Source organism: Anomaloglossus baeobatrachus, chromosome 3 (genome assembly GCF_048569485.1).
Source record: "Anomaloglossus baeobatrachus isolate aAnoBae1 chromosome 3, aAnoBae1.hap1, whole genome shotgun sequence".
Taxonomy (NCBI): domain Eukaryota; kingdom Metazoa; phylum Chordata; class Amphibia; order Anura; family Aromobatidae; genus Anomaloglossus; species Anomaloglossus baeobatrachus.
The window spans coordinates 689534441-689557155 of NC_134355.1; the positions used below are offsets into that span (position 1 = coordinate 689534441).

General features: G+C 48.1%; 1 protein-coding gene across 2 annotated transcripts; it reads left to right on the forward strand.

Moving 5' to 3' along the window:
* Positions 1–4681: 4681 nt before the first annotated feature.
* LOC142297074 (fucolectin-4-like) lies at positions 4682–14675 on the forward strand. Of its 2 annotated transcripts, none has more exons than XM_075341322.1 (4): positions 4682–4784; positions 9934–10006; positions 11636–11921; positions 14424–14675. In XM_075341322.1, exons 2-4 carry the CDS (start codon positions 9946–9948, stop codon positions 14587–14589), a joined length of 513 nt encoding a protein of 170 aa, XP_075197437.1. In that variant the 5' UTR covers positions 4682–4784; positions 9934–9945; the 3' UTR covers positions 14590–14675. The 2 variants fall into 2 exon arrangements, with proteins under 2 accessions (XP_075197437.1, XP_075197436.1); XM_075341321.1 differs by lacking the exon at positions 4682–4784 and adding an exon at positions 5957–5980.
* The last annotated feature ends 8040 nt before the right edge of the window (positions 14676–22715 follow it).

Sequence of the window (22715 nt, forward strand, 5' to 3'; positions counted from 1 at the left end):
ATGTGGATGATAACAGGTACAGGGTATAAAAGACTTCCTTTTCCATTTGGGCGGTGCCTGTTCAACGGGTTCTTGTAGTAGCTTTGTCTCTTGCACTAGGTGTCTGCCCACAGATCCCGACTGCCAGCTTGAGTGCGTCCAGCCTTCCGGTTTCCCAGGAGATTCCGCGGTGACAGTCAGCTCTGCATCCCATCATCTCCCGCCAGCCTGTACCCGTTGTCGGTTCTGGACTCCATCTGTTACCACGAGTCAGCACCTGTACCCGGTTCCAGTCATCCATCCTGATCCCCTTTGGCTTGTATCTACCGCTGGACCAACAGCCATCTCCCACACGGACATCTTAAGGACACTAACCTGTATTCACTTGTGTCCTGGCTGCTGACCATCTAGGCCCTCTGGGGCAGCCGCCAGACAGTCCGTGTATAGGGGCTCTCTCCTGGTTGTCTCTCTGGGGGAGTTCGGTGCGCGTGGATCCTCCTCTGGACTAAATGTCACGACTACTTTGGACCTGCATATATATATATATATATATATATATATATATATATATATATATATATATTTTTATTTTTTTTTTTCTAAATTGGTGACCCATGGAGATAGTTGGGGAGTGTTTTGTTTTTTTTAAATAAAATATTTTGTGTGTGTGTTTTCTACTCTTTACCCTTACTGGGTTAGTAATGGGGGTGTCTGATATATGATTCTCCATTACTAACCCTATGAGCTTGATGTCAGCTGTCAATTCACAACTGACATCAACCCCAAAAGTATTAGCACAATTATCACCGCACCAGGGCAATCATGAAAAGCTGGGTAAAGCGCCAGAATTGGAGCATCTAATGGATTTATCACTTCTGTGGTGGCTGAGGGATGCTACTTTTAGGTTGGGAAGGACCCAATAACCATGGACCTTCTCAGCTTGAGAAAAGCAGCCCCCAGCTGTCTGCTTTATCTTGGCTGGTTATTAAAAATAACCCATGTCAATGTTTTACTTTAATTATTAATTTATTTGGCTCAATTGATGTACAAGCTATGTACCTACGTATCTATCTATCTATCTTTGCACATCTTTAACACATAAAAACATTCACGGAGGTTTGAGGATCACTATTGGTGTGAATGAGTATGCGTCTGAACATGTGAAAATGGACACTGCACACACTTGGAAATGCAGATGTGTGAACGGGGTTTAAAAGAGCAAAAAACACTGACGCTGTAAAATGTGAAAAAACAATATATGTGTCAGCCTTAGAACTTTTGGCCAAGACTGTACTACACTTATGGGCGAAGCTCATCTAATGTGTTTGCACAGGCGTACCTTCACTTCAGGGCAGCTCTGCTGTTGGCATTTACACATTGTAGGAGAATGCAACAATATCGAAAGGACAAAATCTCAGAGGAGGGAGAAATATACAGACCTAAAAGGTCCAAAAATTGAAAGGTTGATGGGGTGTCCAGAAATAAAGGAAATGTCACTCTAAATAAATTCCGAACTCCGAATTTGAACTCAGTTTTTTTTTTATAAAAGTCCAAACACCGAACCCTGGGTTCGCTCATCTCTAGTGATAACTCAAAACCAGTTAATTTATTAATGGTAATAGATTTTTTTATTCTAATTTTTTTTTAATTATTTATATAGATATTTTGTACGTGAAATCTTCATTTTGGTTCAAATATAATCAGAATTTATATTAATGGCTAAACTTGCCCTATCCAAAAAAATGTAATTAATCTGATGCAAGCAGCTCAGTCAAATATGGAGACAGTCACCACCTCCAACAATATGTTACAAAAAACTGACCAGCAACTACAAATAGAATAAAGCAAGTGTGAACAGGGTAAGGCTGCTATGACTGCAAATATACAAACAAAATAATATAGCCTCCTCTATAAGATGCTTGTAGACAAGAAAGATCTGAAATTTAGACAACATTATTGCTATATTAGATTAGATAGACACAATAGGCAGCAGTGTGAGCAGCCTCTTCTTACCTCAGCACACCTGATTGTCCCAGTGTTAGATCAGATAGGGTGGACAGAAGTGTAAACAGCCTCCTCTTAACTCAGAATTCCTAGTATCTTCAGTATTAAATCAGACAAGGTGGACATCAATGTGAGCACACTCTTCTTACCTCAGCAGTTCAGGTATCTCCAGTATTAAATCAGTCAGACAGGGAGGACAGCAGTGTGAGCAGACTCTTCTTACCTCAGCACCCCTGGTTGCACCAGTGTTAGATCAGATAGGGTGGACAGCAGTGTGAACAGCCTCCTCTTACCTCAGCATTCCTAGTATCTCCAGTATTAAATCAGACAGGGAGGGCAGCAGAGTGAGCAGCCTCCTCTTACCTCAACATTCCTGGTATATCCAGTATTAAATCACTCAGACAGGGAGGACAGCAGTGTGAGCAGACTCTTCTTACCTCCGCATTCCTGGTATCTAAAGTATTAAATCAGACAGACATGGAGAACAGCAGTGTGAGCAGACTCTTCTTACCTCAGCATTCCTGGTATCTCTAGTAATAAATCAGACCAACAGGGAGGACAGCAGTTGGAGCAGACTCTTCTAAACTCAGCAATCCCGGTATCTCCAGTATTAAATCAGACAGACAGTGAGGACAGCAGTGTGAGCAGTCTCTTCTTACCTCAGAATTCCTGATATATCTAGTATTAAATTATACAGAATGGAAGGACAGCAGTGTGAGCAGTCTCTTATTACCTCAGCACCCCTGGTATCTTCAGTAGTAGATCAAATAGATGGAAAGGACAGCAGTGTGATCAGCCTCTTCTTACTTTTGTCACTCTTGGTATCTCATTATAAAAGAACAAATGCCAAAATAGTGGATAGTGAACATATGAATTGCCGGGGTAAGTGAAAAGGTATAGGATAGAACATGTAGCCAAATTAAACTTTGCCAAAAAAAAAATCTAAAAAAGCTGCCCAGTTCTAGAAAAGAACCAGAGGACAGAGGAAACTAAGATCAATCTGTTCCAGAATGATGGAAGAAGAAAGTCTGGAGAAGGTTTGGAGTGGCTTCTAATCCAGCACGTCCTCTGTAACACATGGCGGAGGCGGTGTGATGGCCGGGCATGTAAGGCCAACAATGGCCCTGGGGCAAGTAGTGGTTATTGATGATAGAATAGAAGCAGATGGATGAATTCCGAGGTCCACAGGATGAGACTTTCTGCTCAGATTTAACCAAATACAGCAGTGATTGGATGATGCTTTACAGAAAACATCCTGTGAAAGCAAAAAAGTAGAATATTCTGCAATCGCCGAATCATCACCAGATCTCAGCCCCATCGACCTGCATTTCACAGGATTAAGACAAAACTTATGGCAGAAAGAGCCACAAATAAGAAACACACCGGAGTAAAGGCTGGCAAAGCCTCACACAGGAGGAGACCAGTGATGGTGACGTTCATGGACGAAAGACCCAGAAACAAGGAACAACTGAAGTCACAGCAGTAAAAGAGACAAAGCCTCACACTAGAGAAAACCAGCAATGGTGAAGGCCATTGCAGAAAGGCCCAGGAATAATGCACAACTGAAGTTACTGCAGTAAAGGAGGCCAAGCCTCACACAGGAGGAGACCAGCGATGGTAACGTCCATGGTCGAAAGACTCAGAAACAAGTAACAACTGAAGTCACCGCAGAAAAAGAGACAAAGGCTCACATTGGAGGAGACCAGTGATGGTGACGTCCATGGTCGAAAGACCCAGAAACAAGGAACAACTGAAGTCACTTCAGTAAAGGTGGCAAAGTCTCACATAGGAGGCGACAAGCGACGGTGACGTCCATGGTCGAAAAGAAACAGAAACAATGAACAATTGAAAACACTTCAATAAAGGTGGCAAAGCCTCACATAGGAGGAGATCAATGATGGTGACGTCCATGGTCGAAAGACCCGGAAAACAAGGAACAACTGAAGTGACTTCAGTAAAGGTGGCAAAGTCTCACATATGAGGCGAACAGCGACGGTGACTTCCATGGTCGAAAAGACACAGAAACAATGAACAATTGAAGAAACTTCAATAAAGGTGGCAAAGCCTCACACAGGAGGAAACCAATGATGGTGACACCAATGGTCAAAAGACCCAGAAACAAGGAACAACTAAAGTCACTTCAGTAAAGGTGACAAAGTCTCACATAGGAGGCGACCAGCAACGGTGACGTCCATGGTCGAAAAGACACAGAAACAATGAACAACTGAAGACACTTCAATAAAGGTGGCAAAGCCTCACACAGGAGGAGATCAACGATCGTGACGTCCATGGTTGAAAGACCCGGAAAACAAGGAACAACTGAAGTCACTTCAGTAAAGGTGGCAAAGCCTCACATAGGAGGAGATCAGCAACGGTGACGTCCATTGATGAAAGACTAAAAATGAACATTTTATTTATGGTAAAGTTACTTTGTCCAATTACTTTGGAGCCCCTGAAATGAGGAGGCTTTGTAGAAAAATGGCTGCTATTCCTACACGTTTCATGGAATGCTTATATTCAACCAACTTTGAAAGTCTCCACTTCAATTGCATGTCAACTCACAAAGACTCAGTCACTGGCCAAAGATTTCTGGACCTAACTGGATGTACAGTAGCCAATCAGCAGATCCGTGGTGGGTGAGAACATCATGAATTGTGTCACCCGCATTGTGATTTCTGTATATAAGGGAGATGGAGGGAGCAGCCTTCACTCTGCGCCGCGCTCCAGATTAGCTACATCCACAAGGCAGCAATCAGGCAACGGCTGGGAGCTGATAAATCAGTGCATTTCAGTTTGCGCAGGTAAGAAATCACTGTCACCTTTATATTTATCTTGCATTAATCATTCACAGTGCAACCACACAACGTAAAACTGAAGCTCCATCAAACGCGGACTCCTAACGGCCAGGTTCAAGATCGGAATTTCAATTTACTTTCACAACTTTTCTTAACTTTTCCTAACTTTCCTCAACCAATCAGAGAGTTGTACACTCACGGAAAATAAATGTGTTGTTGCTCTTCAACCCCTTCCCACCGCGGTCAATTTACGTTTTTGTGCATTTTTGTTTTTTTCTTACCTTTCTTCTAAGACTCTTAACTTTTTTATTTGTTTGTCCACTTAGCTGTATGAAGGCTTGTTCTTTGCTGGACAAGTTGTACTTTTAATAACCATAATGAACCTGGCAAAAAATTCCAAGTGCGATTAAATTTTTATAAAAATCCTCCAGAAATTCTGACATTAATTTTCAATGATTTCGTGGCAAAAATGACTGGAAATATGGCTCTTCTCATCATTATGATTATGGCGATACCAAAATTGTCTATTATTTAAGTGTTGGGAAAAAAAAAATCAAAAATATGTAAAAATAATTTTTAGGGGATTGTATCATAATTTTCCAAGATGATTGACGTTATTTTTGCGTACATGGAGCTGTGTGATGGCACATTGATTGATTGACATCATTTTGGGATAGATTGGACATTTTAATCGCTTTTTACTATATTTTTTTGCTGCATTGTGGTGACCAAAAAAAAACCCCTCAAATTTTCTCATTTTGAATATTTTTATATTTACGGCATTGACCAATCGGGTTAATTAATTTTATGTTTTCATAGATCAGACTTTTATAAATGTAATGATGCCACATATATGCATTATTATTATTATTGTTATTATTATTTATTTTTATTACTTTATTACTTTTTTTGCCACTTAAACAAAACAAAACGATACATGTTTGCTCTCCCCGTAATCATAGCGACCTGGAAAATCATGTAGACAAGTTATTTCTACAGTAAAATAAACACTATAAAAAAATGTAATACAAAACCAGTCAGAATAGTGTTTTGGGGTTTTTTTGTGTTTTTTTTTTGCCATTTCACAACAGTTGGACTTTTTTCCTATTTTCTAGTACATTGAATGTTGGGATTTTAAAACTACGAATCATCCAACATAAAAAAAGCCCTCATACAGTGATATCAACTAAATAATGAAAAAGGTATGGCCCATGGAAAAGAAGGAGAAAAGATAAATGCATATATAAAAAAATATTGCTCGTTCATGAAGGGGATAATGAAACACTACTGGTTTTCCTTGTATGATTTATCAGTTGGACAGTTCCAGGAGAGGAGTGTGCCGGCTCCGGGTGGTGGTAAGGCTTCTGTAATCCTTATACAGTGCTGTCTGAGGAGAGTTTCAGGAGAGGAGTGTGCCGGCTCCGGGTGGTGGTAAGGCTCCTGTAATCCTTATACAGCGGTGTCTGATGAGAGTTTCAGGAGAGGAGTGTGCCGGCTCCGGGTGGTGGTAAGGCTCCTGTAATCCTTATACAGCGGTGTCTGATGAGAGTTTCAGGAGAGGAGTGTGCCGGCTCCGGGTGGTGGTAAGGCTCCTGTAATCCTTATACAGCGGTGTCTGATGAGAGTTTCAGGAGAGGAGTGTTCCGGCTCCGGGTGGTGGTAAGGCTCCTGTAATCCTTATACAGCGGTGTCTGATGAGAGTTTCAGGAGAGGAGTGTGCCGGCTCTGGGTGGTGGTAAGGCTTCTGTAATCCTTATACAGAGGAGTCTGATTCACACTCATCTATTATTGATCCTACAAAATTTAGCAATGTAAAAGACTTCTAGTTTTCCTGGTATGATTTACAAGTTGGAGAGTTTCAGGAGAGGAGTGTGTCGGCTCCGTGTGGTGGTAAGGCTCCTGTAATCCTTATGCAGTGGTGTCTGAAGAGAGTTTCAGGAGAGGAGTGTGCCGCCTCTGGGTGGTGGTAAGGCTCCTGTAATCCTTATACAGTGCTGTCTGAGGAGAGTTTCAGGAGAGGAGTGTTCCGGCTCCGGGTGCTGGTAAGGCTCCTGTAATCCTTATACAGTGGTGTCTGATGAGAGTTTCAGGAGAGGAGTGTGCCGGCTCTGGGTGGTGGAAAGGCTCCTGTAATCCTTTTACAGAGGAGTCTGATTCACACTCATCTATTATTGATCCTACAAAATTAAGCAATGTAAAAGACTTCTAGTTTTCCTTGTATGATTTACAAGTTGGAGAGTTTCAGGAGAGGAGTGTGTCGGCTCCGGGTGGTGGTAAGGCTCCTGTAATCCCTATACAGTGGTGTCTGAGGAGAGTTTCAGGAGAGGAATGTGTCGGCTCCAGGTGGTGGTAAGGCCCCAGTAATCCTTATACAGTGGTGTCTGAAGAGAGTTTCAGGAGAGGTGTGTGCCGGCTCAGGTGGTGGTAAGGTTCCTGTAATCCTTATACAGTGGTGTCTGAGGAGATTTTCAGGAGAGGAGTGTACCGGCTCCAGGAGGTGGTAAGGCTCCTGTAATCCCTATACAGTGGTGTCAGAGGAGAGTTTCAGGAGAGGAGTGTACCGGCTCCAGGTGGTGGTCAGGCTCCTGTAATCCTTATACAGTGGTGTCTGAGGAGAGTTTCAGGAGAGGAGTGTGCCGGCTCCGGGTGGTGGTAAGGCTCCTGTAATCCCTATACAGTGGTGTCAGAGGAGAGTTTCAACAGAGGAGTGTGCCGGCTCCGGGTGGTGGTAAGGCTTCTGTAATCCTTATACAGTGCTGTCTGAGGAGAGTTTCAGGAGAGGAGTGTTCCGGCTATGGGAGGTGGTAAGGCTTCTGTAATCCTTATACAGTGCTGTCTGAGGAGAGTTTCAGGAGAGGAGTGTGCCGGCTCCGGGTGGTGGTAAGGCTCCTGTAATCTTTATACAGCGGTGTCTGAGGAGAATTTCAGGAGAGGAGTGTACCGGCTCCAGGTGGTGGTCAGGCTCCTGTAATCCTTATACAGTGGTGTCTGAGGAGAGTTTCAGGAGAGGAGTGTGCCGGCTCCGGGTGGTGGTAAGGCTCCTGTAATCCCTATGCAGTGGTGTCAGAGGAGAGTTTCAACAGAGGAGTGTGCCGGCTCCGGGTGGTGGTAAGGCTTCTGTAATCCTTATACAGTGCTGTCTGAGGAGAGTTTCAGGAGAGGAGTGTTCCGGCTCCAGGTGGTGGTAAGGCTTCTGTAATCCTTATACAGTGCTGTCTGAGGAGAGTTTCAGGAGAGGAGTGTTCCGGCTATGGGAGGTGGTAAGGCTTCTGTAATCCTTATACAGTGGTGTCTGAGGAGAGTTTCAGGAGAGGAGTGTGCCAGCTCTGGGTGGTGGTAAGGCTCCTGTAATCCTTATACAGTGGTGTCTGAGGAGAGTTTCAGGAGAGGAGTGTACCGGCTCCGGGTGGTGGTAAGGCTCCTGTAATCCCTATACAGTGGTGTCAGAGGAGAGTTTGAACAGAGGAGTGTGCCGGCTCCGGGTGGTGGTAAGGCTTCTGTAATCCTTATACAGTGCTGTCTGAGGAGAGTTTCAGGAGAGGAGTGTTCCGGCTCCAGGTGGTGGTAAGGCTTCTGTAATCCTTATACAGTGCTGTCTGAGGAGAGTTTCAGGAGAGGAGTGTTCCGGCTATGGGAGGTGGTAAGGCTTCTGTAATCCTTATACAGTGCTGTCTGAGGAGAGTTTCAGGAGAGGAGTGTGCCGGCTCCGGGTGGTGGTAAGGCTCCTGTAATCTTTATACAGCGGTGTCTGAGGAGAGTTTCAGGAGAGGAGTGTACCGGCTCCAGATGGTGGTCAGGCTCCTGTAATCGTTATACAGTGGTGTCTGAGGAGAGTTTCAGGAGAGGAGTGTGCCGGCTCCGGGTGGTGGTAAGGCTCCTGTAATCCCTATACAGTGGTGTCAGAGGAGAGTTTCAACAGAGGAGTGTGCCGGCTCCGGGTGGTGGTAAGGCTTCTGTAATCCTTATACAGTGCTGTCTGAGGAGAGTTTCAGGAGAGGAGTGTGCCGGCTACGGGTGGTGGTAAGGCCCCAGTAATCCTTATACAGTGCTGTCTGAGGAGAGTTTCAGGAGAGGAGTGTTCCGGCTATGGGAGGTGGTAATGCTTCTGTAATCCTTATACAGTGGTGTCTGAGGAGAGTTTCAGGAGAGGAGTGTGCCGGCTCTGGGTGGTGGTAAGGCTCCTGTAATCCTTATACAGTGCTGTCTGAGGAGAGTTTCAGGAGAGGAGAGTGCCGGCTCTGGGTGGTGGTAAGGCTCCTGTAATCCTTATACAGTGCTGTCTGAGGAGAGTTTCAGGAGAGGAGTATGCCGGCTCCGGGTGGTGGTAAGGCCCCAGTAATCCTTATACAAAGGTGTCTGAGGAGAGTTTCAGGAGAGGAGTGTGCCGGCTCCGGGAGGTGGTAAGGCCCCAGTAATCCTTATACAGTGCTGTCTGAGGAGAGTTTCAGGAGAGGAGTGTTCCGGCTATGGGAGGAGGTAAGGCTTCTGTAATCCTTATACAGTGGTGTCTGAGGAGAGTTTCAGGAGAGGAGTGTGCCGGCTCCGGGAGGTGGTAAGGCTCCAGTAATCCTTATACAGTGCTGTCTGAGGAGAGTTTCAGGAGAGGAGTGTGCCGGCTCCGGGAGGTGGTAAGGCCCCAGTAATCCTTATACAGTGCTGTCTGAGGAGAGTTTCAGGAGAGGAGTGTTCCGGCTATGGGAGGTGGTAAGGCTTCTGTAATCCTTATACAGCGGTGTCTGATGAGAGTTTCAGGAGAGGAGTGTGCCGGCTCCGGGAGGTGGTAAGGCTCCAGTAATCCTTATACAGTGCTGTCTGAGGAGAGTTTCAGGAGAGGAGTGTGCCGGCTCCGGGTGGTGGTAAGGCCCCAGTAATCCTTATACAAAGGTGTCTGAGGAGAGTTTCAGGAGAGGAGTGTGCCGGCTCCGGGATGTGGTAAGGCTCCAGTAATCCTTATACAAAGGTGTCTGATTCACATTCATCTACCATTAATCCTACACAATTTAATAATGTAAAGACTCTTAGTTTTCCTTGTATGATTTATAAATTGAAGAGTTTCAGGAGAGGAGGGTGCCTGCTCCGGGTGGTGGTCAGGCTCCGGTCTGATTTACGTTCCTCTTCTTTTGACCCTACAGTAATTATTTTGCTTGTTTTCCAGTCTGGCAGTATCATGATGTTCTTACTCACCTTCGTTGTCCTGTGGATTTCCGTGTCCGGTGGCACAGATCAATGTGAGTTCAATAATAACTATAAAATGATAAGTCGGGGGGAAGATTTTATCTTTTACACCATCTCCCGTCCTCTCAGTCTCCGATATTTACATTGATTGTGTGTTTTAAAAATGCTAAAGATAGAAAAGAAAGCTCAGAAGCCAAAGAAATCAAATCCCAAGAAATTTTTAAAATATATAGAGGCAAAAGAACAAGGTCCGCACAGGAGGGTCCTCTAAATTATGGTGACGGGGGGTTGGTCACTGGGGATCAGGAGAAGGGAGAATTACTAGGTGGGTTCTTTAGCTCTGTATATAGGAAAAGGAAGATAGTGATAGATGTGGTCAATCTCAGTGCCCTTAATATGTCATCTAATATACTCAGCTGGTTGCATACAGATATAAAATCAATGTGAACGCGGCGAATAGAAGCCTGGACAAAGGGGAAACTGTGGACATAGAGTTTTTGACTTTTCCAAAACTATTGACACTTTTTCACATAGACGCCTAATGGGTAAAATAATGTAGAAAGTAAGGTTTGTGGTAGGATTGAAAATTGTCTGAAAGAGCGACCGCACCCAGAGGGTTTTGCCTACAAGAGATAACCAGGAGCTGTCCTCATCTGTCTCCTACAGTCCCATGATAGACCATCGCTCATTCATTGCTCACGTGAAACTACACAGCTGTGTTCACTGAATTATTGGGGATCCTAGAGGTGGAACCCCCAGCAATCAGCAAGTATCATGATGACTATGATATAGCGCGTGCCCGGGGTTCCTAGGCTACCCCTCAAGCTAGGGGGGCCTCTGCTATCTTTAACTTCAGGGATACTCCTGATGGTGGACAGACCTGAGTCTCCTTCCTGACTCTCCACCTGACCAGTCTTGATTCCCCCTTCCCCCAGGGAGGGACAGATCAGGAGTGTGACAAAACCCATAGAAAAATACAAAAAGGGGAACACCAAAACTGTCACACATCACGCACATACAAAGGTGAAGACAATAAGAGATTCAGGAGTAAAAACAAGAGAAGGAAGGAAGCTACAAAACATCAGGGGTAAGCTCCACAACTGCATCAAGCAATGTAATATATACTATACTTTCACCTGTATATCTGAGACACCACACCTCATAGACCAACATACAATAAACTATAGCTGACATGGGTAGAAGGATTCAACCAGCATAAATAGGAGGAAAGCAGATGTGACAGGCCTCCCCGCAACATGTGATTAAAGGAGCAAGAAGACTATCAGAGATTAACTCTTGCTAGCCGGTCTATGATTAAGCACAGAGCAGGTCAAATTGTGTTAATCCCAGACACCAGAGAAACCATCGGGAGGAGCGTCAGAAACTGCAATCTGAGTCCAATGCCGCCATGATAGTCATCGAAGTTTGTGCAAACTCCATATGACAGCATGTCATCAATAGGTGGTAATTTGCTGACTTTGTACAACCCCTTGAAGGTTTAAGAATAAGTAAAGACACCGCTATGAGCTTCTAGCGTCTATATGAAGCGGTGGCTCATCCTTCCTTGCTCACGTCAGCAATCGGGTCCTTCCACAAAACTCTGTATTTATATAATTCTCACCCAGATACTACATCCCCATGGATTTCTCAGTTTTTAATTTTTTTTTCACATTTAATTACAGTGAAAAATTTGGCCCTTCGAGGTCGCGCAACGCAATCTACAAATTATCCATCGTATAGTGCCGCCATTAATGCCATCGATGGAAATACGGATCCTCTCTACACCCATGGATCTTGCTTTTCATCTGAATCTCAGCTCTCGCCCTGGTGGAGACTGGATCTATTGGAAACGCACAGAATCTCACATATAACGATCACCAACCGAGGAGACTGCTGCGCGGAATACATCAACGGGGCAGAAATCCTCATCGGAAACTCACTGGCCAATAATGGGAATAACAACGCCAGGTAAAAGCCAATGTGTCACACTTATACATTGCATGCTTTTGCTGCCTCTACTTTTTGGGTGTGACTGTCATATATTTGTCATATATTTGCAAGATTGCATTTTTGTCCTGTGACGCGAATGGTATGATTATGGTGACTAACTGCAATCTTGCAACCTCCAATGTGTAGAGTCACCCATGATCCCTACTGGATTTTGTGCAGGGCTTCCTAGACAACAATTGATGATCTATCGGCTATGCTATAATATTACTGTAGGGCCAAGTTCACATGGGCATATAAAAAATAATTTGTCCATATGCAATCAGTATTTTACAGTATGTAGCACCGGTGTCCCTGCACTGCTCTGCCTCTCCCTAGCAGGGACGCCGACTCACTCACTACTGTGGTCATCCTGCACCGCCCTGCCTTGCTTCCCAATGGTCCTCTATGTGTGAGTCTCCTGATTCCTGGTCTCGGGTCGTGTGCACGCCACCCTGGTCCCCTGGGAATGCAGTTAGGGTGCGCGTACGCTCCTGCCCTGCTCTTTAATGGCTGGTGCGCCATTTCCTGGAAGTGCCTCTCAGCACTAGATATTTAAGGCACTCTCCCACTAGAGGAGGTTCCTGAGCAACATTTTCAGTTAACTAGTGCATGTCCGTCTAGCTAGCTAGTTGTCAGGTTCCATTGTCCACTGTCCATTTCCTGTGCCAGTGTCCACCTTCCCGAACCTGTCTCCTTGTCCCAGCCGTGCCCTCGGTATCCGTCCTGGCTACACCTGTCAGCATTAGAGACTCTGCCTGTCTGTACCTGAGACATTTCCGTCCTTGCCTTGGGGGGTCAGCTTCCACAGTCCGGGTCAATGCCCTGGCAGTAACACCTGGCATCGCCGTCGGTAGGTGCTTAGTCAAGCCCTTCTCATGTCATGGTAAGCCCAGGTTCCACCTGTGGATCAGAGGGTCAACTCCCGCTCGCCGCTGGTGACACAGTGGTAACACAGTAGCAGCTTTTAATTATTTACAAAACCATTTACAATTTTCTATGCTAGAGAATTGCAATGTATCCATAAAAATTGGATCCTATACTATGGCTCCATGTCTCTCGGTCAGAGTAGTTAAAAGTAGAAGGGGACGTCTCGTGTAGCATACATGTATCATAATGAGTAATGCAAAAATGATAATTGTAAGTATGGACATCCTACCCAAAGGCAATTTGGTAATCTTACTATGCCGTGCATGCGGCTCAAGGCAAGTTGTTGCCTTGGTTGTCTCCATAACTCACATAGACTTCAGCAGAGGGGTCTGTATGTGTGACGCCCTGGACTAGCCAGGTAGTCACAGGTAGACCCCCTGCAGAAACACCAGCCCCTAATAAGGTGACAGCAGCCAACCTACAAACCCTTGTCACCTCTCTGTGTTCAATGGTCACACCAGGGGGCGGAGCCAGGTGGTTGGTCACTCCCACCTAGGAGTCCAGAGAGCCTGAGACGGAAAACAGTCAGTTTAGTGAGTCAGTACAGTGAAGTAGAGTGGAGTTCAAGTGCAGCAGGCCTGAGACGTCAGGTCTGCAGCAACAACACTGGAGGAGGTCAGGCCTGTAGGACAGGCCTGTGACAGACTGACAGGTGCCAGGGTCGTAGCCCTGGTACCGTGGCAAGGAGGCAGATGGTGGTTGCCGCCTGCAGGAGCCGGGAAGACGGCTGGTGGAACCGTAAGGGACCGGTACAGGGTAGTGGCCCGCCGGTACCGAACCGGGGAAGCAACTGGAAACCGGAGCACCAGGAGGGGTACTCAGACGCAGAACGAGGTCCAGAAGCCACTGGACCACGTCGAATTCACTGATTGAGGTCTGGACCTTAGGTCCTTTCCCGTCCCAAGACCCGAAAGACGGCAACGGCCCACCAAGGGGGATAGACCTCATAGTGAGTGCAACACTGCCCTCGGGCCGCGCACCGCACCACACCATCTTGCCCACACCTCACAACCACCGGGCCCTGGGACCATCACCCCCTGCCCACGGAGGGGTCAACACCAGGCTGCATAACACCGTCCCTGGGAGCCTAGTTAACGGCAGCGGTGGTGTCCACATTCACCACAACCTGTGGGTGGCGTCACGAACTTACACCTTTAAACTCCACGGCCTTGGCCGTGAACCTTCCTCACCGAAATCCCTACACGTAGTGCCAACTCCCTTTCAGAGCGACGTGACCCCCGGGTCCGGGAGGAGCTCGAGCCACCCACCGACGAGCACGGAACCGAGCGGCTCGGCAGCCGGCCAAGCCCCGGGGCGGTACATATGCACATGCGCCAACATCTATCAATGCGTTTCTACCATGAGGGTCATTTGGAACCAGACATTGGATCGGGGCTTCCAATGTCCTAACTCTAAACCTGATTGTAAAATTTCATGACAAAATCATAAAAGGGTTGTTTGAAGTTAACGAAAGATGTGACATAAAAAAATAAAAGCAAGACTTACTTTCTATAACTGACATATGTTTGATCCTTATCATCTTTTTCTCCGCAGATGCGCAACGATTACAGCCATACCTCTGGCGGATACACAGAACTTCCTCTGTAACAACATGGAGGGTCGATACGTGAACATAATCTTGAATGGAAAAGTAGGATATCTCACTTTCTGTGAAGTTCAGGTCTTTGGCGTTCCTGTCAATAATCCCTGCAAAAATTAGGACTGAAGAAGGACACCTCAGAAATATTATCCCAATAATAAAGATGGAAATACTAATAAATAAAACAGATAATTGGTTACAATGAATTCTGACACAGCTTCATGTTACATCTATAGATTCCAGGTAGATGAGTTCTGAGGAACTATTGAGTTCAAGTGACGCCCTGGACTAGCCAGGTAGTCACAGTTAGCGCCCCGCACAACAACAGTCCCACATAAGGTAACACCAGCCAACCACATTAAACCCTAGTCACCCCCCTAGAGCTTGATGGACACACCAGGGCGGCAGAGCCAGGCGGTTGGCCACGCCCACCGAGGAGTTCAGAGGGCCTGATGAAGGAAAAGAGCTCAGTTGCAGTTACAGTTTAGTCGCAGTCAGAGAGGAGTTGGAGTGTTGAGCAGTGGAGGAGGTCAGGCCTGTAGGACAGGCCTGTGACAGACTGACAGGTTCCAGGGTCGGAGCCCTGGTACCTTGGCTAGGAGGCATACGGTGGCCTAGCTTGCAGGAGCCGGGAAGACGGCTCGGTGGAAACGTGGTGGACCGGGACAGGGTAGTGGCCCGCCGGTACCGACCCGGGGAACCGATTCGGAAACCGGAGCACACAGGGGGGTACTCAGACAGTGAAACGAGGTCCAGAAGCCACTGGACTGAGTTAATCAACTGATTGCGGTCTGGACTTTATGTCCTTTCCCACCCAAGTCCCGACTGAAGACAACAGCCCACCGAGGGAGATAGAAAGCCACCGCACAGCCAGAGAGATCCCACGGGCCAGCGTCTGCAGGCAAACGGGCTCCTCCGACATATACACAGCCGGGGAGCGGACTCCCGTCGCTGAAGCGCAGGGAGTCTAGACATACACTACACGGTGCAGGAGAACGGCAAAGACCACCAAACCGGGTGGGGGACCATACGCAGCCGGCTGCGGGTACCGACCACCATCAACTATGTTCATCAGAGACTTGTGTGTGTCAATAACAGTGAGTACAACAGTGCCGTTCGGCCGCGCACCGCCCTGCACCGCCCAGCTACTCTCCCCAACGGGTCCCGGGGCCATCATCCCTGCCCACGGAGGGGTTAACATCTTGCTGCATCACCATCTCACCTGGGTGCCCCGTAACCGCAGCGGTGGTGTCTACACCTTCACCACATCCCGTGGGTGGCGTCACGAACTCAAACACGGCTCCGGCCGTACACCTACCTACCCCCTAAGTAGCGCCAGCACCCTTTCAGAGCGAAGTGACCCCGGGTCTGGAGGCGCTCGAGCCACCCACCAACGAGCCCGGATCCGAGCAGCTCGGCTGCAGCCAAGCACGGGGCGGTACATTCACACATGAAATTATCCAATGTTTATGGAGATGTTCCAATTCCTCCTCCACAGAAGATGTTGGGGTATGAAGGAGAAGCCATATTACAGATCTTGCTGGATTCCCTTCCTCCTATTGATTTAACATAGAAATGTGCTGTGGACAAAGGAGCGCAGATAGGGTCTTATCTGGTGGGATATGACAAGACAAACAAGTAGAGTACTCACCTATAGAAGTTGTGCAAGTCACAGCTCCTACACAGGCATAAAATGGCGTCTGCTGCAGCCCCGGAATAACGTATTACAGATGTGGAGGAAGGAAGCTGCGATATGCCGCGCTGACATCAAACGTCCAGAAATCGATTAATTCCTCTTTTATTTGATCTGGTCTACGTGTTTCGGAGGATGCAGCTTCTTTCTTCAGGACGTTTGATGTCAGCGCGGCCTATCCCGGCTTCCTTCCTCCACATCTATTGATTAACATGGCAGTGCCAAGTATGCATGGTTATGGATGACGTGTTACTCCAAAGCTCTGTGCCTCAGTCCTCTAATGTAACCACCAAACCCTGTGCCTCAGTCCTGTAATGTTACCACCAAGCTCTGTGCCTCAGTCCTGTAATGTAACCACCAAACCCTGTGCCTCAGTCCTGTAATGTAACCACCAAGCTCTGTGCCTCAGTCCTGTAATGTAACCACCAAACCCTGTGCCTCAGTCCTCTAATGTAACCACCAAGCTCTGTGCCTCAGTCCTGTAATGTAACCACCAAGCTCTGTGCCTCAGTCCTCTAATGTAACCACCAAACCCTGTGCCTCAGTCCTGTAATGTTACCACCAAGCTCTGTGCCTCAGTCCTCTAATGTAACCACCAAACCCTGTGCCTCAGTCCTGTAATGTAACCACCAAGCTCTGTGCCTCAGTCCTCTAATGTAACCACCAAACCCTGTGCCTCAGTCCTGTAATGTTACCACCAAGCTCTGTGCCTCAGTCCTGTAATGTGACCACCAAGCTCTGTGCCTCAGTCCTGTAATGTAACCACCACGCTCTGTGCCTCAGTCCTGTAATGTAACCACCAAGCTCTGTGCCTCAGTCCTGTAATGTAACCACCAAGCTCTGTGCCTCAGTCCTGTAATGTAACCACCAGGCTCTGGTGCCTCAGTCCTGTAATGTAACCACCAAGCTCTGTGCCTCAGTCCTGTAATGTTACCACCAAGCTCTGTGCCTCAGTCCTGTAATGTAACCATCAAGCTCTGGTGCCTCAGTCCTGTAATGTAACCACCAAGCTCTGTGCCTCAGTCCTGTAATGTAACCACCAAGCTTTGTGCCTCAGTCCTGTAATGTAACCATCAAGCTCTGTGCCTCAGTCCTGTAATGTAACCACCAAGCTCTGTGCCTCAGTCCTGTAATGTAACCACCACGCTCTGTGCCTCAGTCCTATACTGTAATGTAACCACCAAGCTCTGTGCCTCAGTCCTGTAATGTAACCACCAAGCTCTGTGCCTCAGTCCTGTAATGTAACCACCAAGCTCTGTGCCTCAGTCCTGTAATGTAACCACCAAGCTCTGTGCCTCAGTCCTGTAATGTAACCACCAAGCTCTGTGCCTCAGTCCTGTAATGTAACCACCAAGCTCTGTGCCTCAGTCCTGTAATGTAACCACCAGGCTCTGTGCCTCTGTCTTGTAATGTAACCATCAAGGTCTGTGCCTCAGTCCTGTAATGTAACCACCAAGCTCTGTGCCTCAGTCCTGTAATGTAACCACCAAGCTCTGTGCCTCAGTCCTGTAATGTAACCACCAGGCTCTGTGCCTCTGTCTTGTAATGTAACCAGCAAGCTCTGTGCCTCAGTCCTGTAATGTAACCACCAAGCTTTGTGCCTCAGTCCTGTAATGTAACCATCAAGCTCTGTGCCTCAGTCCTGTAATGTAACCACCAAGCTCTGTGCCTCAGTCCTGTAATGTAACCACCAAGCTCTGTGCCTCAGTCCTGTAATGTAACAACCAAGCTCTGTGCCTCAGTCCTGTAATGTAACCACCAAGCTCTGTGCCTCAGTCCTGTAATGTAACCACCAAGCTCTGTGCCTCAGTCCTGTAATGTAACCACCAAGCTCTGTGCCTCAGTCCTGTAATGTAACCATCAAGGTCTGTGCCTCAGTCCTGTAATATAACCACCAAGCTTTTTGCCTCTGTCTTGTAATGTAACCACCAAGCTCTGTGCCTCAGTCCTGGACTGTAACCACCAAGCTCTGTGCCTCAGTCCTGGACTGTAACCACCAAGCTCTGTGCCTCAGTCCTGTACTGTAACCACCAAGCTCTGTGCCTCAGTCCTGTAATGTAACCACCAAGCTCTGTGCCTCAGTCCTGTACTGTAACCACCAAGCTCTGTGCCGCAGTCCTGTATTGTAACCACCAGGCTCCATACCTGGCAAGGGAGGAATTAAACCTGCAAATGGGACAATGTACACACAAGGGACACAGAATGGACAGTGAACCACGCCCAAACATTAACCCACACAAAATGGTACACAATCCACAATATTCCACCATCACATCCCCTAAGTACAGCATGAACGCTTATATATAGTATGAGCCCCCACAAAGCCCCTATATACTGGCACACATCCCATACACATCTGAAAAAACCATCACATACTCCCCTCACTTCCATTCCTCCTGCGCTCTGCTCTGGCCTCCACTTCTTGATGCCGTTCTTACACACGGGCTGATGACATCATTGCACCGGCGACTACAGCTCCGCTGGGGCTGCACTGTCATTCTGTATTGTCAGCAGCATAGTTCCAGGAATGCTCCCTCTGTAGAGATCTCTGCCGGAGGAGAGTACAGTATGTGTAACATTGGTGTCCCTGTATCCCTCACTCCCCTCCTTCCAGGGATGCCCACTCACTCACTGCCGCAGCCGATCCAAACCACGCTACTTGGCAATCCCGCAGTTCTCCACTTGGGCGTTCACTGTTTTCCCCTCCTGATGCCTGTGCGCACCACAACAGGTTCTCCGGGAGTGCTCCTAGGGTGTGCACAGGTACTGCTACCCTTCTCTTAAAGGGCTAGTGCACCATTTCCTGGAAGTGCCTCTCAACCTATTGCCTATCCTTATTATAACCTGCTATGAAGCCGGGTCTTGAATATATGAAAATAACTGTTATTTGTCTTAAGCCCAACTTTACATGCAGCAACATCGCTAGCGATGTCGCTGCCGATCGCACCCGCCCCCGTCGGTTGTGCGTCACTGGCGACATTGCTGCCCGTGGCGCACAACATCGCTAACACCCGTCACACATACTTACCTGCCTAGCGACGTTGCTGTGGCCGGCGAACCACCTCCTTTCTAAGGGGGCGGTTCGTGCGGCGTCACAGCAGCGTCACTAAGCGACCGCCCAATAGAAGCGGAGGGGCAGAGATGAGCAGGACGAGCCCACCTCCTCCCTTCCTCATTGCAGGCGGCTGGAGGTACGGTGATGTTCCTCGTTCCTGCGGTGTCACACAAAGCGATGTGTGCTGCCGCAGGAACGACGAACAACCTACGTCCTGCAGCAGCAACGATTTTATGACAATGGACGACGTGTCAATGATCAACGATATGGTGAGTATTTTTGATCGTTAACGGTCGTTCGTGCGTTTCACACGCAATGACGTCACTAACGAGGCCGGAATGTGCGTCACGAATTCCGTGACCCCAACGACATCTTGTTAGCGATGTCGTTGCGTGGAAAGTTATGGAAACTTAGCTGATGAGTTGTCTATTAGTGTCGCACTTTTAAGTGCAGTAACTGTTCTGTCTTCCCTACACATGCCCTGAGGCGTGTGAAGCTCGACAAGCAGCTAAACCTTCATCCACCATAGCTCAATACAGAGACGGTTGCTTGAAATCTGTGTATTTATTGAACATTAATAAATGTATTTGGTGAAACTAGGAACAATGAGATAAGTACAAATCAGCACCTGTAAAATACATTAGGGAAACATACATCACAGATATATACAATATGCATACAAATGTACTCACAGCTTGAATCTAGCTTAGTAAATACAGCTAACTAAACATAGCGAGAGTACAGAGCATTGGATGGCAGCAAAACAAACTTCCTTACCAGCAATGCTATCATAAGGAAATTAAAATGGAGAATGTCCTCAAAATGTGAGTCATAAGAAAATGTAGACTTCCTACCCAGAATGCACCACAAAGGGAAGAGAAAAGAGGTATGAAAAGCAAGGCTGGTGCTGATAAAGTTTGGTCACTAGAGGGAGCTAAAGTACTCTGGACAACCTAGTAAAGAAAACAGATGTACAGCAAATCTGAACAATGAAAAAAACAGATTAAATGCTGAAGGCAGAACACTCCCCGTCTGGCATCAATGGATATCATCATCCTTGTCCTCTGAGGGTAAAAGTAAAATTGGTTCAGATATTGGTGTGAGGAATGTTTTAGGTTTATCCCCCTGGTCATTCTTACTTCCACTTTGCGGACTTTCCCATCTTTGCTGGAAGATTTTGCAGTAATTAGACTGAGTGGCCTCTGATTTCTGTGAATATGGCAGTCTATCACAAGAACAATGCCACCTATGTTCAGGTTAGGCCTAGCAGCTTGCCACTTTGTCCGTGGCTGCAGGGTGGACCCTGTCCCAGAACGTATTTGCAAGACTTTGTACCTGTTTCCATTGATTCTTGTATAGAGCTTGGCGTCTAATCCTTCTGAAGGGGTGCTGAACAGCCCTGTTTTCTCGGTAAGCAGAGTGGCTGGATTCAACAACAAGGGGTCTTCAGGGTCATTCACCACTGGAACCAAGGGTCTGGCATTTATTATCGTTACAGCTTCTGTCATGAAGGTTATTAGGCTTTTGTGGGTGAGCCTTGTTATGCCTGCTTTAAAAAGAGTGGAGTTGAGAATTCCTCGTACTAAGCCGATCATTTGTACTGCCCTGGGGGCTCGGCTGCTCCGCTGGCCGAGCCGCTCGGGTCCGGGCTCAGGTTGTCGGTGGCTCGAGCGCCTCCGGACCGTGGTCACGTCGCTCTGTTAGCCGGACTGGCGGTGTCGGGTAGGGGTGCGCAGCCGGGAAGGCCGCGAGGTGGCTGGGTTAGTCGTGACGCCACCCACGGGTCGTGGTGAGGTGATGCACCACCGCTGCGGATGATGGTGGGGCTCCCGGGGGACGGTGTTATGGCGCAGCCTGGGTGTTAGCCCCTCCGTGGGCAGGGGCGGTGTGTCCCGGGGCCCAGTGGTGAGGGGACGGGCATTGCTGAGGGGGTCGCGGTGCAAGGGGGCCGCACTGCGATGCTGTGCCCAGGTGGCACTGATGTACTCACAGTTATTCACACTCAGAGTCACTGGTAAACCAAAGTTTGGTGAAAATCGGGTCCCGCAGAATGCTGCCGGTGTCCCCTGTGGGGTTGGTGGTGGCCCCTTTTCCCTTGCACCTATGTAGAACGTTCGGCTCCCCTGCCTGAGCAGGGGTAGCTCGCTCCCCGGCATTTTGGAGGCCGAGGGAGCCCTCTGCTGCCCGCAGGCGCTGGACCTTTGGGTGTTTGGCTCCTGGCGGTGGCTCTCACTCGGGACAGTGGGCTGTTGCCTTCTGACGGGACTTGTGTGTGGATGAACCCTTGAGGTCCAGCCAGTAATCAGTCAATTTGCCTATACTCGGTGGGTTCTGAGCTACGACGGGGTCTGAGTACCCGGTACTCGGTGCTCCAGTAAACGTTTGACTCCCCGGTTCAGGGCCGGCGGGCTCCAACCCAAAGCCGGTCCGTACGGTTCTGCCGGTTATCCACCGGGACGACTGCAGACGGCCACCACCGTCTGCCTGCCTGACGTGTGTTCAGCTGTGACACCTCCTGCCACTTTCACTGTCTGTACTCAACTGCTCGCTGAACTTCCTGCCTCAGGACAGTAGTCTCCTCGGTGGGCGTGCCTTTCTGCCTGACTCCGCCCACCTGGTGTGCTCTACCTGCCCTGAGGGAGGCATCAGGTCTCCCTTTCGGGTGACGGTTGTGTCCTACAGGTGGTGTGGGGGGGTGTATGAGGTATGGTGTTGTGTTACCTGTGATTCCTGGGGGCCAGGGCGTCACATTCCCCCTTAGTTTAATGCAGACCGTCCGCGGGCTGCCTGACCGACTCCGGTTTATTTTTGCTGTTTTTCTGAAATGGGAAAAAGTGAAAAACAATACAAGTATACTAACATTGATACAAACTTAAGTTTTCTGAAGGTCTTCCCATAACGGGAGGCATTTGCTTAAACATTGCATAAAAACATTTTTAATAATACGGGAACGGTTCATGTCCTTCCGCCTCCCCACCCAAACAACCTAGCCTTGATGCTGCCCCTAAGAAACAGGCAGCACCCCTTTTCCCCAGTCCGGAAACAGGAACGGGGCTAGGTCACCCAGGCGGGAACGGGTACGGTGCGGCGCACCCGGCAGTTGCAAATGGGCTCCCCGGAGGATGGTCACCGGTCCTGATGGTGACCGGACCCCAGCCTACTCTGCTGCAGGTCCTTCCTCCAATCTGCCTCTCCGGAGGCTAACGGAACGTGGTATGTCAAAGGGGCAGGTTGGGACATTATTTACAAGCCCAATAGTTTTTGGGTGGCCAGCAAGTCCACGGCCTTGTCCAAGAGCAGTCACTCACGCAACGGGGTTTAAATGGGGAAAGCAAGTCCCAACGGGGACGGGGTTTCTTCTGTCAACTTAGTCAGTTTCAGGTCCCAACGGGGACAGTCCTTTTTACTGGATACGTTTTTTTTTACTCCAGCTCCTCTTCTACTTCCACCTCGGGACTGTACGGTGGAGGAGGGGTCTGGAGCCACTCCGGTACGGGG